General features: G+C 41.6%; 1 protein-coding gene across 15 annotated transcripts in view; it reads left to right on the top strand.

Moving 5' to 3' along the window:
* The first annotated feature begins 1,540 nt into the window (after window positions 1-1,540).
* MLLT10 (MLLT10 histone lysine methyltransferase DOT1L cofactor) overlaps window positions 1,541-14,243 on the top strand; it is a 257,846-nt gene continuing 245,143 nt past the window's right edge. For 6 of the 15 annotated variants that reach the window (XM_046678444.1, XM_046678442.1, XM_046678443.1 and 3 more), the window contains exons 1-3: window positions 1,568-1,902; window positions 2,060-2,219; window positions 4,748-4,827. In XM_046678444.1, the coding sequence (XP_046534400.1) occupies window positions 2,060-2,219; window positions 4,748-4,827 (240 nt within the window). In that variant the 5' untranslated portion in view covers window positions 1,568-1,902. The other 9 variants (XM_046678451.1, XM_046678450.1, XM_046678449.1 and 6 more) reach the window with 6 other exon arrangements.

Here is a 14,243-nt window from a genome sequence, read left to right as displayed (position 1 = left end):
TCTTACGGTCACTTCTTCTGAATGCACTCATATAGCTAACAGAGAATTCTCATTTTTATGTCTCTTTAGTGGACATTTTTTCCCTATGTTCCACTTTTAGTAGATTTCCATTACTGCAGATATCTCACTTAGCTTTTAGAATGTTTGAATATATTTGCTAATATATGCTTGTATTGTATTAATCTACTGTAATTCTTAAATAGATTTATAGCAATTAATTTGAGATAGAAAAAACAGCCATGCTACCATTTTTTTTCTTTATGAGGACATGTGGAATGCTTTCAAAGCTTAAACCATTATCTTTTGATGACTGACTGGGGGAACTTGGGTTCCTTCATCCCTTAGCATTGTATAAACGCATTATCCAGATCTTCACATTATATTGCTAATTCCTAATAAACAACCTTTCTGTACTTGCAAGGCATTAACCAAAGCCATGAATTCGCCTTGTAACTATGCTTGTCATTTAAACGGTCTGTCTATATTCTATATTCCTATTTCACGCTCAACTTTTATAATTAGACACTTTTTGCCTAAAATCAATATTAGGCTTACAAGGATGCTTAGCGGATAGGGCAACAGTGGAAGATTTTGCAGCTCAAAACTGCTCAGTATGCAGCTAATTAATTTATTCAGATAGGCCTAATCCATTTTCTGTTTGTATGTGACGAGTGAGCTCCCGTCTTTCTGCCACATAAATGACCTTAAAAAGAAAATGACCTTAAGTTTTCAAGAGTAAATTTGGAGTACAGAGCCAGATGAGAGAAATCCTCAATCGAAACTGGACTCCCTTGTCTCATGGTCTTCTCATTTGGTGACTGACTAGGAGAACTTGGGTCATCCTTTGGTATCGTTTAACTGCATTTTCCAGATCATCACGTTATATTGCTAATTCCTGATTAACAACCGTTTGTACTCCTGCACAGCAAGCTGAGGGTAGCCTTGGTGTTCCCTCTCCGAATATAACCCCAACCCAGTCTTTTGACCTTCAGTCTGTGATGCGCTTTCATTTGTCACTGGGGCCAACGTGGTGTGTAAATGGGCGGCAGATCTGGTGGCACTTCCATTGGGTGAACTTTGGGGAGAGTCCAGGATGTGCATGCATTGGGTGGAGAGGCTGAGGCAGCACAGTGAAGTTAGCGCGGCCAAGTGCAGGAAGCCATGCTTCACTGCACCCTTCATGGAAGCGGGCATCCTCGCCCAGTCCTTGTTACCCACGGGCCAGTTCCTGAGGAAAAGGCCGGCAGGTAGGTTCTCAGTGCACGGAGATGTTCCCGGGGAGTCCCCTCCAGCGACTCTGACACAAATCCCCTCTCTCCCGGCCCTCGCCATCCTCCTCCCCTCCCTCCCTCCCTCCGAGGCCTCTTCACGACGTGCACACGCAGCCCGCGCGACCGACGCTGCAGAAGGCGGCCTCAACGTCCCCGCCCCCGCGTGCGCGCCCCCGCGCCCTCCCTTCGGTCGTTCGGGCCTCGGCGCGCCGCCGGCTGCACTCGCGCCCACCCCGCAGCACACCTCGGCGGCGGCGGGCGGCGCGGGGGAGGGGAAGGCGCCGGGAGGTAGGCCTGGGCTGCCGGCCGGCCGCGGCGGCGCGCACGCAGGCCTCGCCTCCCGGGCCTTCTCCTCACGCCGGCCGCCGGGCGGGCGCGCACGCCGAGTGACGCTCGGAGGAGGAAGCGCAGCCCCCTTCCCCTCCCTCGCTGCCCCTGGCCCAGCGGGAGCCCCCCCAGTGCGCCTGTGCGGAGGCCTACTTGATTATGTGTGCCCTCTTCGGGCTCCAGCGTTAGCGGCCGGGTGGAGGTGGGGAGGGAAGACGACGAGGAGGAGGAGGAGGCGGAGGAGGCGGTGGAGGGGAGGTGGGGGGAGTCAGCAAGGACATGGCTCCTGACTCCTGTGCGGAACGTGAGTGACTGAGCGGCAAAGCCCGAGTGAGCGAGCGGCCGAGCGGCGGGCGGGGGCCGGGGCGCCGGGAAGGGAGCGGGGGCGCGGGCGGCTGTGCGGGGGGAAGCACTAATCGGCTTGCATGTGTTTTTTAATGGTCCCCCCAACTCCCTCTTAGATGGTCTCTAGCGACCGGCCCGTGTCACTGGAGGACGAGGTCTCCCATAGTATGAAGGAGATGATTGGAGGCTGTTGCGTTTGCTCAGACGAGAGAGGCTGGGCCGAAAACCCGCTGGTTTATTGCGACGGGCACGGCTGCAGTGTCGCGGTGCATCAAGGTAAACACCCAACCGCCCGCCGGGCCGGACCCGGCCTGCGCCCAACCGTCACCGCTTCCCCCACCTTGGCAGCAACTGCCAGTTCCCCTTCCGCCCCTCCCCCGCCCCGCCCCGCCCCTCCCCCGCCCCGCCCCCGCCGGTCCGCGGCCCGGGATTGACTCGGAGGGTCGGCGGCGGGGCGGAGGGGGTGTGGGCTGTGCATGTGGGAGAAAGTGCGTGTGGCCTGGCCTGTCATGTGACGCTGCGCTCACTCTCTCAAGTGTCATTTGGCCGCCGCCTGCGCCCGGAGCTGCGGGGCTGGAGACTTTGTGGGGCGGTGGTTGGAGGCAGGGGGGCGCGGGGGCGCTGGGCGGACGCCCCTCGGTCGTGTCCCCGTGGCTGTGGGTTTGGGGACGTGGAGAGCCCTCCCCCTCGCCCGGCCGCTCCTGTCTGCCGCAGTGTGTCTGGAGACTTCCTGTGGCATGGAGTCAGGCTCGGGAGCGCCACGCGCTGCGCGGGGGCGGGGGCGGGGGGCCGCCTGGCCGCCTGCGATGGCGGAGGGGAGGCGCCCGCTGCGGCCCCCCGAGCCTGCTGGCGGCGACCCTGCGGCTGCGGACCGGGAGCGCCCGGCGGGGAAGACGGCGGAGAACGCCGCCGCGGTCGCGCCGCTGCGGGCAGGGCTGGCTGGGCTGAGCCGCTCTGGGCCGGCGGAGGAGGCTGTTCTGGGGCTGCAGCAGGCCACTTCCTCAGCTTAAGGGACGGAGAGAAGAGCAGGTGGTGGTGCAGCCAGTGACTTGGCGAGCATCTTAGTTTATTTCTGGGTGTTTCCATTCGGTGAGTTTTTCGGATATACAGGAAAGCCGAGGAGGACGCCAGCGAGGTAGTCTTCTGGCCGTTAAAGTTTCTGACTCCATTTCATGGGGTAAGGAATTGAGGCTGAAACAACCTAGAGAGGTTTTTGGTGGCTTTAGACTCTCCCTGTAATTCACAACCCGCCCACCATCCCATTTCTGAATCTGGCCTAGAGTGATGGAGATGTTGTTTAGAAGTGTGTTGGAAAGGACACTGCCAAATGAGAGAGGAAAGTCTGAGCCTAAGGCTCTCAAGTCATTTTTGTAGAATGGAATCTCCCAACTGGGAAGGGAGACTTAGGCGGTAGCGATGTAACAACCTGAGAAGGCTGTCATTCCCAGTTTCTTTCAAAGAAGAGCAGAGTTGCCCACCTTCCGTTTTTAAGGAGTGAAAACAGTGTATTGAAACTGATTTTGAGGTCTTCGACTCGTATATAGTATTTCTGTTACGGTGTTCAGTGGCATTTTGGAGGTGTTTTTATGAATTGGATGATACCTTATCAACTTTTGATAAGTAATCTCATTTCCCAATATAGAAAATCCTCATTTAAGTCTTAAACTTTCCTCTCTAGAAGTACTTCTGATTTTAAATATAAGTTTTTGGACACTGATGCTGTGTTTCTTGGTGGATACAACCTTTTTACTTTGACATATTTACAAATTTTGAAAGGGGTTAGAAGTTTAGCTTTTGGAGTTTTAAAAATTTGTGCTGCTTTCATAGTCTTTAAGTCCTTTCCAATATTTAAGATGTTTTCAAGTTTAAGCAAGCTCATGCAAGAATGTCAATTGGATATTAGTATGTTTAGGTTTTTGAGAAAATTTCAATTTTGAGTTAAATATTAATATAAAAACAGTTTTTTAAACAACTAGACTGTGATGATGTGTGATATATACTAATCACTTGTTGGAACATTCACATACTTTTGAAAATTAATACGCTCTTTACTTTTTTTGTAATGGTTTTATTGAAATGTAACCACATACTATACAATTCACCCATTTAAAGTGTACGATGTACTGGTTTTTATTATGTTCATAGACTTTTGCATCCATTACCACAATCAATTTTAGTACATTTTCATCACCCTAACAAGAAACCCTGGACCCATTAGCAGTTACTCCCCATTTCTTCCCAACTCCCTCAGCTCTAGGCAACCGATGGTCTACTTTCTGTCTCTATAGATTTGCCTATTTATAAATGGAAGCATTTCACTTTTAACGTTACATTTCATTTTCTTTTCTGCAATATCTGATGCTCATTTTGAAAGATGATTTGGAAATATTTTCATTAGACTTATCTAAAATACTTGCTGTTTAAACTACAGGATATAGGAATGAATTAATGAATTTCTGAGTTATTCTATTAGAGAGAGTAAAACATCTCTCTAATTATATGTTAAGTTTTAGTTAGCATTCTTCCTATCATAAAAGAATAAGTTAAAATTTGTAATATGTATACTTGTTTAAATGAAATAACAAAAGATTGGCATTTTACCATTTTTATTAAAATGTCTCACAATTTTAACTGCGTAATGTATGTGATAAATATAAATGTAAAATGTTTTAATGCTGTACAAAGCAGGTGGTTTACATGGATAGTTTGAGAGGTGATTAGTTTAATAGGGCTTTGAAAGGGTATTTGATTTTCCAGAATTCTTTAAATCTTAAGATATTTTAAAACATTTTATTTCCCAACAGCTTGCTATGGCATTGTTCAGGTACCCACTGGACCATGGTTTTGCAGGAAATGTGAATCTCAGGAGAGAGCAGCCAGAGTGGTAAGGAATGTTTATCACAAACATTAAAATACTTCAGTGAGTGGCTTGGGGTGATGTACACTCATGTTTCAGTTTGAAGGGTTTTCAGTCTTTTGTTCAAATATTGAGTTTGGGCTGAAGATTAACTTGCAGTTTTAACCCGATTTTATAAAATCTGAACAGTAAATTGAACTGCATAAGTATATGTTGATGGATATTTTGAACAGATAAAATATAAAGTTGTATTTGGGTTTTATTAGCCCTACCTACTGGTTTGGAGGTTAAATTGGCTAATCATAGTTAGACTATAATGGCAGTAGCACATAAGGAAGTTATACTGATAATTCTGCTAGGTTTTGTTTAATGAATAAAGAAACTCACAGGAGAATTTAATGACTCATATTTGTTTTACTACATCTGTACATGTATAGTTTAACTTTGAGCGCTCAGCATTTTCAGACATTCAATCCCTTTGGCACAGCAACATAAAAATCATACTTTTTTACTTGGCTGGCTACCTTCTTTCTGAACACTTTCATAAACCTCCTGTAAGAATGAGGGAGGTGTGTTTATTCTTCATGGCCAAAAGCATTTTTCCAGTTGAACTTCTGGAAATATCAGGGAGTAATAGATCTTATTTTCATTAATCATATAAAAGTATTACCATTTGTAATGTGATAGTTCCTTCCTTTTGTTGTTGACTAGAGAATTTGAAAGAAGGTAGAAAACAAACATTTGAACTTCTCTAACTACATGAATAGCAAAATCCAAAGCTTTTATTTTTGCCTGGGCAATTTTTGATCAGTAGAAATAATGGCTGAGTAGCTTATCCAGGATTTTGAAACTCAGAGCAGTATTCTGTTGATATGTTTTGTGTGTGAGAATGCACCATAGCAGAATTACGGCTGTTGTTCGAGTGTTAGAATAATGAGGATTAGCTAATGGAGGATGAAATCAATCATAAAAATTTTAGGACTTGGCGAAGTATGTGTAGGTCTGCTCTTTGCTTTTTTTCCCCTCTGTGTCGCATGGTTTGGGTTGATGGGTCACCAAGCAAAGGAAGTTACTCTTTAATTTATTAGTAAACACTGACAGTAAGGTAAGGCTGTTCCAGGCGGTGTCACGTTAGCTTCAAGGCCAGACAAAGACTAGAAAATAGAAAGGTGTGTATCAAGAGAAGGGGGATAAAGAGGTCACGAATGGAGAGTGGTAGAATGCCAGCGTTATTTGCCTCAAATGCCACTTGTTGCCTGTTCTTTATTCCTTTATCCTCTCTGAAGGTGGGGTCACAATGTCAAGGTGAGTAAGGTAGTTATCTTAAAAGGTATATTGGAGGACACATGTTGTTTCAGCTTTATTTGGTGGGATGTGGGGGCCATTAAAGGTTTTAAAAGAAGAGGCTCAACGTCCTCTAAATTCCTGTAATGTGCAGTTATAAAAGGTAGGGTCCTTTGTAAGAAACACACTCACTCCAATCTTAGATAAGCAATGAAAGGGCATTTTATTGTAAGGATATAGAAGCCAAGAACCGTATCGTGGAAATATGTCCATGACTTAAAAAGGGAATTGAATTAGTCATAATCTTATTTCTGCTTTTCTCTGTGTCTGCATCATTCTTTTCCTTTCTACACATTTTCTCTGCTACTTAATCAAACAATCGTTAGCTAACTTTTTTTACTGTTTACTATCTGTTAGATACTGTGCTGAATGTTCCATACCAGTTATTTCTTTTAACCATCCTATCAAATCTATGAGATAGATAACTCTTATTCTCATTTTATGGATATAGACATGATAATTTTAAGAGAAATATATATCTAGTTGGAGTTTGGGCTGTGATTAAGCTCTCAACCACAGTGTGATATATTGCTCCTGTGGTAAAAGATGGCCATACTTCAGCTCGTAATATTTTCAGTCTCCTGTCTCAAGAGACTAAATCTCAGTTGAGATCTCATATTCTTTTGGGGAAAGAAAACTTTGGCTTGGCTTGGATGAGGTGCCTAGCTCTGGACCAATTAGCCATGGCTAGACAATAGGGTTGAGTTGCTCAGATACAGGGAGATCTCTGTGGGTTTGGGATAGCTCACTTCTCAGAGAAGGGGGAATTACAAGCTGGTGTTACGTTGACAGACATTGAAGAGTAAAAATCCAGAAAAGTAAAGCAGTATTTTCAGACAAGTTGTTTGGTAGCAAATAGAATGAATTTGAAAGGGGAGGTTTGAAACTGAAGGACTTAGGATGCTGTTACTATAAAAATATGAGTGTAGAAAGGAAGGTTGGGAGCATTTTGAAGGATGAAATGACAAATGGATAAAGGAAAGGGAATAATCAAAGATGATTCTAAGATGTCAAGGTTGATCACTCTGGAGTGTTGATACCCCTAATAGTAATAGAGTAGTAATAATAGAGGAGGAGAGCAGATTTGAAGAGTCGGGAAAGTTCTGTTTTGGACATGTTGGTTTTGATGCTGCTAGGATTTTCCATTGGAAATTTAGGATTAAAATAATGGAGTCAAGTTTGAGTTGGAGCTGCATAGAAGGAAGGCTGGGAATCAAATGACATTTTTTGTTAGAGAAAAGAAAAGTGAAGATGGCACTGCGGTGAATATCCACCGAGGAAGGGTAATGAGTAGGCAGACAAGGGGAACCTGCAGAGTGCAGCAGCACACACAGTTGGTTTTTCTGGAAAGAATAGTTGATAGGGACATTGCTACCAAGGATGCTGAAGGGCTAGGAGAGGTTCTTGAGACAGTGGCTGTAGTTCCCTGGTGTGGGCAGAACCCTAGTTATAGGGCGTTGAAGAGAGTGGAGGTTGTAAGATTAGATTGAGTGTTGAAAAAGTAAGGAAAAAGGAAAATAAAATAAGGAAAAAGGAAAATAAAAATAGTTGATTCACCTCAAGTGAATATGTAGTTTTGCTAGAAAATTTTTGTTAAGACTTTACACTATTTGCTAACTATTATCATAGTGGTTAGAGGTTCAGTTACTGATGACTATTTTTGTATTTACTGTGTATTTGTTCTTAATTACCACAGCCTGAAGAGATTTATTAGAAATTTCATTTGTATAATTTTAATGAGATAGAGGATATTTTAGATTTTAAATATTCTACTTTGAACACATGTTGAGAATGGATTGTGCAAAAAATAAAATGGCCCAAAGCCCATTAAGAATTTGCATTATTTAGGTATTGCTCTTCTAGCTCTAAATGAAAGACCCTTCCTTTCCTTCTGGGGGTGAGCTGTAACTTTCTGCTGTTGCTCTGCCTTTTTTTCTCACAGTTCTTCCTGGCTTCTTACATCGTTAGGGAGAAACTGTTGGATGGAATGAAAACCAAGGTTTTAGGGGTTCATCTAGGGTTGCATCGTTTTATTTTTTAATTTGTGCATAATGAAGATATGTAATGCAAATAAATTGCTATCAATCTGTAAAACCATAAGAATTATATACCTAACTATATTAATTATGTATTTATATTTAATTCTAATTAAAGTTATGTTAATATACATTTAATTATCACAAATAGTTCTGAACAATATAGAACATAAAATGAATATCTGTGTGTTCCCTACCCAGAATGAACAATTGTCACTTCTTCATATTTACTTCAGATCTTCTTCTTTTTTCCCCCCCCCGAGGAAGATTAGCCCTCAGCTGACATCTGCTGCCAATCCTCCTCTTTTTGCTGAGGAAGACTGGCCCTGGGCTAACATCGGTGCCCATCTTCCTCTAGTTTATATGTGGGACACCTGCCACAGCATGGCTTGCCAAGTGGTGCCATGTCTGCACCCAGGATCCCAACCTGTGAACCCCAGGCTGCTGAAGCGGAACGTGCACACTTAATTGCTGCACCACTGGGCTGGCCCCTGCTTCAGATCTTCTGCTTAAAAAGAATAATAAATTAAAAAATTAAGTTGAAGTGCTTTCTTTTCTTTTTTTTTTTTAAGATTGGCACCTAAGCTAACATCTGTTGCCAGTCCCTTTTTTTTTTCCTTCTTCTTGTTCTCCCCAAAGCCCCCCAGTACATAGTTGTATATTGTAGTTGTAGGTCCTTCTGGTTGTGCTATGTGGGACACTGCCTCAGCATGGCTTGCTGAGCAGTGCCATGTCCACACCCAGGATCCAAACCAGCGAAACTCTGGGCCACCGAAGTAGAGCATTCGAACTTAACCACTCAGCCATGGGGTGGGCCCTGAGTTGAGGTACTTTTTGTACTCTCCCCAGTCTGAGTCAGCCATTTATCCTTTTAGTGTAGGGCCCATCTGTATATTTTTTTCTTTCCAGATTTGTTGTGATGTAATTGATATATAACATATTAGTTTAGGGTATACAACATAATGATCTGGTATATGTATATATTGCAAAATGATTACCACAATGAGGTTAGTTAACATCCAGCACCTCACATAGTTGCAAATTTTTTTTCTTTTGACGAGAACTTTTAAGATTTAGTCTCTTGGCAACTTTCAAATACACAGTACAGCGTTGTTAACTATAGTTACCATGCTGTACATTAGATCCACAGAACTTGCTCATCTTGTAACTTATGACCACCTTTACCCATTTCCCCCACCCACCACCCACTGCCTCTAGCAACCACCAATCTGTTCTCTGTTTGGATTCCACATATAAATGGTCTCAAGTAATATTTGTCTTTCTCTGTCTGACTTGTTACACTTAGCATAATGCCCTCAGGGGCCACCTGTGTTGTCACAAATGTCAAGATTTCCTTTTTTATGGCCAAATAACATTCCATTGTGTGTGTGTGTATGTGTGTATATATATATAATTTTGGTCTCTTGGATGCTAGTTTGAATTCTAGGTTAATAGTTGTTTTCCTGTAACTAAAGATTTTATTCCAGTTTGTCTTTTGGTATCTGTTTGTGCTAATAGGAAATTTATTTATTTATTTATTTTTAAAAAATTTTTATTATTATTTTTTTTTTAAAGATTTTTTTTTAAATTTTCTTCCTTTTTCTCCCCAAAGACCCCCAGGACATAGTTGTATATTCTTCGTTGTGGGTCCTTCTAGTTGTGGCATGTGGGATGCTGCCTCAGCGTGGTTTGATGAGCAGTGCCATGTCCGCGCCCAGGATTCGAACCAACGAAACACTGGGCCGCCTGCAGCGGAGCGCGCGAACTTAACCACTCGGCCACGGGGCCAGCCCCAGCTAATAGGAAATTTATTGACAGTCTATTTATCCTGCTTGAGAGTTGATCTGCTTTTTTATTCTGAGGACTCAGCATTTTTCTTGTATTTTGGAAAACTTTCTGCTCCATCTCTTCAAGTATTGTCACCTTCCCATTATACTTTTCTTCTCCTGTAAGTGTGTGTGTGTACTTTGGTGTGTGCTTGTGATTCTCTTTCTTTTCTTCATGCTTTTAGTTTCTCTTTCGTATTTTCTGTCTTGTTTATGCATTATGGATAATCTCTTTAGCTCTGTCTTCAAATTCATGCTTATTGTTAATCCAATCAGTGAATTTTTTTTCCTGAGTAAATTATATCTGGAATTTCTATTGTTTTTATTTTTCAGTTGGCTTCATTTTTCATAGTATCTTGCTATTATTGCCTTAATGATTATATTCTGTCCTTTATTTATTTGAACATTTAAACTATATTTTAAAACTCCTCGAGAGATTTTGGAATTCTTTCATCTCTTTTGTTAACTCTGGTGGTAGATATCTTCATGTACTTTGTAATTTTTGACTGTGAGCTAATCTTCAGGAGTTGTCTTCCTTGGGCTCTTGTTCCTCTAACCTGGGTTTGTGAAGATGCTGCTGTGGGGAGTTTTTGCATTTGCTTTGCATCTTTTAAGAATTGCATTTGACTGCTAGTAACAAAGACTAGATTATAGTGGTTTCTACAAATTAGGAATTTACAAATACTTTTATTTAAAGGGAGTTCAGAATTTTAAAGCTTTTTTGACAGCTCTGTGAAGTCATTAGGGATCAGACATTTTCTGTCTTCCTGCTGTACCAACCTTAGTGCATGGTTTTTGTTTTCGGGGTTGTCCAGCAGTCACAGCATGGCAGCTGGAACTGCAGTCATTGTGACTGCAGAAACAAGGGGGAGGGTAAGGTTAAAGACGGTTCTCCTCCCACCTGAGTTATCCTCTTAAACAAGTTTTCCTGGAAGCCCCACTCAACAATTTTTGCTTAATTTTACTGGCTTTTAATTTTAGGGATTGCAAAATATAAGCCCATTGATGAACTGAATAAAGTCAGAGTTCTGTTAGTATGGAAGAAGGGGAAAATTATTTGGGGTTGTTAAGCAGCAGACTCTGTCACAGTTTGCTTAATGGCCTTCATTGCTCCAGAGCAGTTTTTAAGTTTTGTTTCTTGATGTGGCTCCTGGCACCCTTTAGGTTGTGGATTTTGGGCCCCACACTGTCTCAGCATAGGCTTGAGTTTCCTGTTTTTCTGGAGTGACTCTTCTATTCATGTCCAGAATAGCCGTCTCACTTCGGTGCAGCTTCTCTAGTCTTAGTGGTCCAGGCCATGTTTTTCTGGGAGAGATTCTGCTTTGGTGGTGGGATAGGCCCTTACCAGCGCTGGTCCTTACGCAGGGAACCAAGTTAGAGCTTTTCTGTACCTCTAAGGTCTGTGCTAGTGTCAGACTCAACCCAACCTCTAAGGCTTGTGTTAGGTTTGATATCTTCATTGACTGCCTCAGTTTCCACTGATGTTTGTTCTGTTAGCTTTTAAGTTCTTTTTTATTTCTGCCACTTGGAGATTTACCTTTATCTACATAATTAAAAATTGTTTAAAATTTACTTGTCTCTGACTTCTGAGTGCAAGAAGCCAGGATAGGGTGTCTCCACTTCCCTTTGTAAAAAATATTGTATATAACTTTTTTCTTTTTTTTATAAGGAAGTTTCATTTTATTTATTTATTTATTTATTTTTTGGTGAGGAAGATTGGCCCTGAGCTAACATCTGTTGCCCATCTTCCTCTTTTTGCTTGAGGAAGATTGTCCTTGAGCTAACATCTGTGCCAGTCTTCCTTTATTTTGTGTGTAGGATGCTGCTGCAGCATGGCTTGAGGAGCGGTGTGTATGTCTGAGCCTGGGATCCAAACTGGCCAACCCTGGGCCATTGAAGTGAAGTGTGCAAACTTAATCACGACACCACTGGGCTGGCCCCTAAAACCTTTTTCTTTTTACTTCTGTATAAGCTTTTTAGCCTGTATGCTTTAAATAGAATGCCTTCAAAGTTAAACATTTTCTTTTTTCTCTTACTGCTGATTCATATCTAATATTTGCTTTTAAATTCATCATAGCGTCCTAAGTTCCTGTAGCTTTGAAAGAGGTGATTTTAAAAAGTTAACAGATTTAGAGCTTTCCACCATAGATGAAATAGCAAATAGCTAATTTCTCGTCTCTCTTCTTGAATTCCTTTCTCTTTCTCTAAGAAAAAGCCCAGCATAACAGCTGACATGAAGTAGGTGCTTGCTACTTGCTCGTATCCTTTTCTATCCTGGCTACATAACTAGTAAGAGAAATGAAAACGTAGGAGTACATTGATCTGTTGCTCAGCATATGGTACCTATGTATTCCATTTTTTGTTTAGATTTAATTTTTATGTTTATGAAGGTGGTAAATGCACATAGTTGAAGTCAGGTAGTACCAAAAGCTTCTCTCACACGCAAAAGAATACCTTGCTGCTGGGCTCTTGAACCCTCATGTCAGTCCTCAGAGGTAACTGCTTCTGGCTGTTCCTTCTCCTATTTACTGCTGTATTTCTAAAAGGAATGTATAAGCAGCCATTCTTGATGTATCAGTTTTAGATGTTGCCTTTCAGTATACCACAAATTTTGGTTAAATCAGTAGTGTTAAACAGCAGTATTTATGTTGTTATGACTATTTAAATATTTTGTTTGTTTCTGAGCCAAAAAGTGTACTGTGATTGTTTTCTTGTGTTAATTATTTTTAGTAATTGTCTTTTATTTTCTTTTTCCTTGTGTTCTTTATTTAAGGCTAAATCTTTATATGCCCTCTAGTTGCTTCTTCATATAATCTTCTATTTGGTTTTGAATCAAGTAGTCTATAAATTCAATTTTCTTAAGTTGAATTTTCCTTTTCTTCTCTTTACCTTTTCCTCTCCTGCTCTCTTCTTTCCTCCTCCCTTCCCTTTCTCTTTCCTTCCCACTCCTCTCCTCTCCTTTCCTGTCTCCTCTCCTTCTGCCTTTCTTCTCCTCTCTCTCTTGCTCTTTTCCTCCTTCTTCCACTTCCCTCTTCCCCCTTTCCTTTTTAAACGAAAGGATACCTTCCTCTGGGTACCAGCTCCCTCCTCCCATCTGGGCTGATTTCTCTTTAAGCCTGGAGCTTCACTGTCATCTTGGGAGTTTCTTTGCTTCTTGCTTATTTTGGATTCCCTGTTTTTTAACCCCCCTCTCCCCTATTTCTTCATCTTTAATGGTTTATTTCCTTATTTTGGTGGGCACATCTTTTAGCAGCTTTGTAGGAAAAGGTGCATGAGAAATAAATTTTTTAAGGTTTTGCATGTTTGATAAAATTGGTAGCTTTATTATCTCACTTGATTGATAGTTTGGCTGAATATAGAATTCTTGGTTGGAAATCATTTTCCTTCAGAATTTTAAAGATATTTCTCCTTTGCCTATTAGCTTTCAGTTTTTCTGTTAAGAAGTCCATCGAAGTTCTATTTCTCATCCTTTGTATTTGATTGTTCTTTCTGAGTTTAGTATTTCTTCTTTATCTGGGTTATTTCTGATATTTTTCATGGTAGTGTGCTTTCCGTCCTTCATTGTACTGAGTACACAGTGACCCTTTCAATTTGGTAAATCATGTTAGGGAATATGAGTTCAGTTAAGGGAAATTTTTTTTTGAATTATGTCTTTGATAATTTCCTCACTTCTGTTGTGATTGTTACTTTTTCTGTATGTTTCTTTATTTGCATATTGGACCTTTTGAGCTAATCTTCTGATTTTGTATATTTTGTATATTTTTAATCTATTTTTTATATTTTGCTCTACTTTCTGAGGCAATTACTTATATATTTTCCTACCCTTCACTTAAATTTCTAACTTCTATTATACTTTTAATTTCCAAGGGCTCCTCTGTGCTCCCTGAATGTTCCTTCTTTTCCGTCTTGTGTTTTTGTTTCTTGGATGCAATATCTTAACTTTATGAAGATAGGAATCAGAGGGTGATTGTTTTTCAGTTTTCCGAAGTTTTCTTCTGCTCTTGGGACTCTTCCTCAGAGTTCCTTTTTCCTGTTGGTTTTGGCCTGTCTTATTAGAGACTTTGCTTAAAAGTCTAGTGACTCTCGGTCATCTGTTTGAATTTGGACAAGCGCTTGATGAGTTGATTGGAAGCTCTGTGTGTATGGGCAGGGTTATTGGCTTATTGGCTTCTCTGTAAGTGATACAGCTGGGTTCTTTTATTAGAAGCCCACCAACTGGCTAGTTTATTCAGAGAAA

Source organism: Equus quagga, chromosome 12 (assembly GCF_021613505.1).
Source record: "Equus quagga isolate Etosha38 chromosome 12, UCLA_HA_Equagga_1.0, whole genome shotgun sequence".
Lineage (NCBI taxonomy): Eukaryota > Metazoa > Chordata > Mammalia > Perissodactyla > Equidae > Equus > Equus quagga.
The sequence above is the reverse complement of the archived record's forward strand: the minus strand, read 5'-3'. Positions and strand labels throughout refer to the sequence as shown.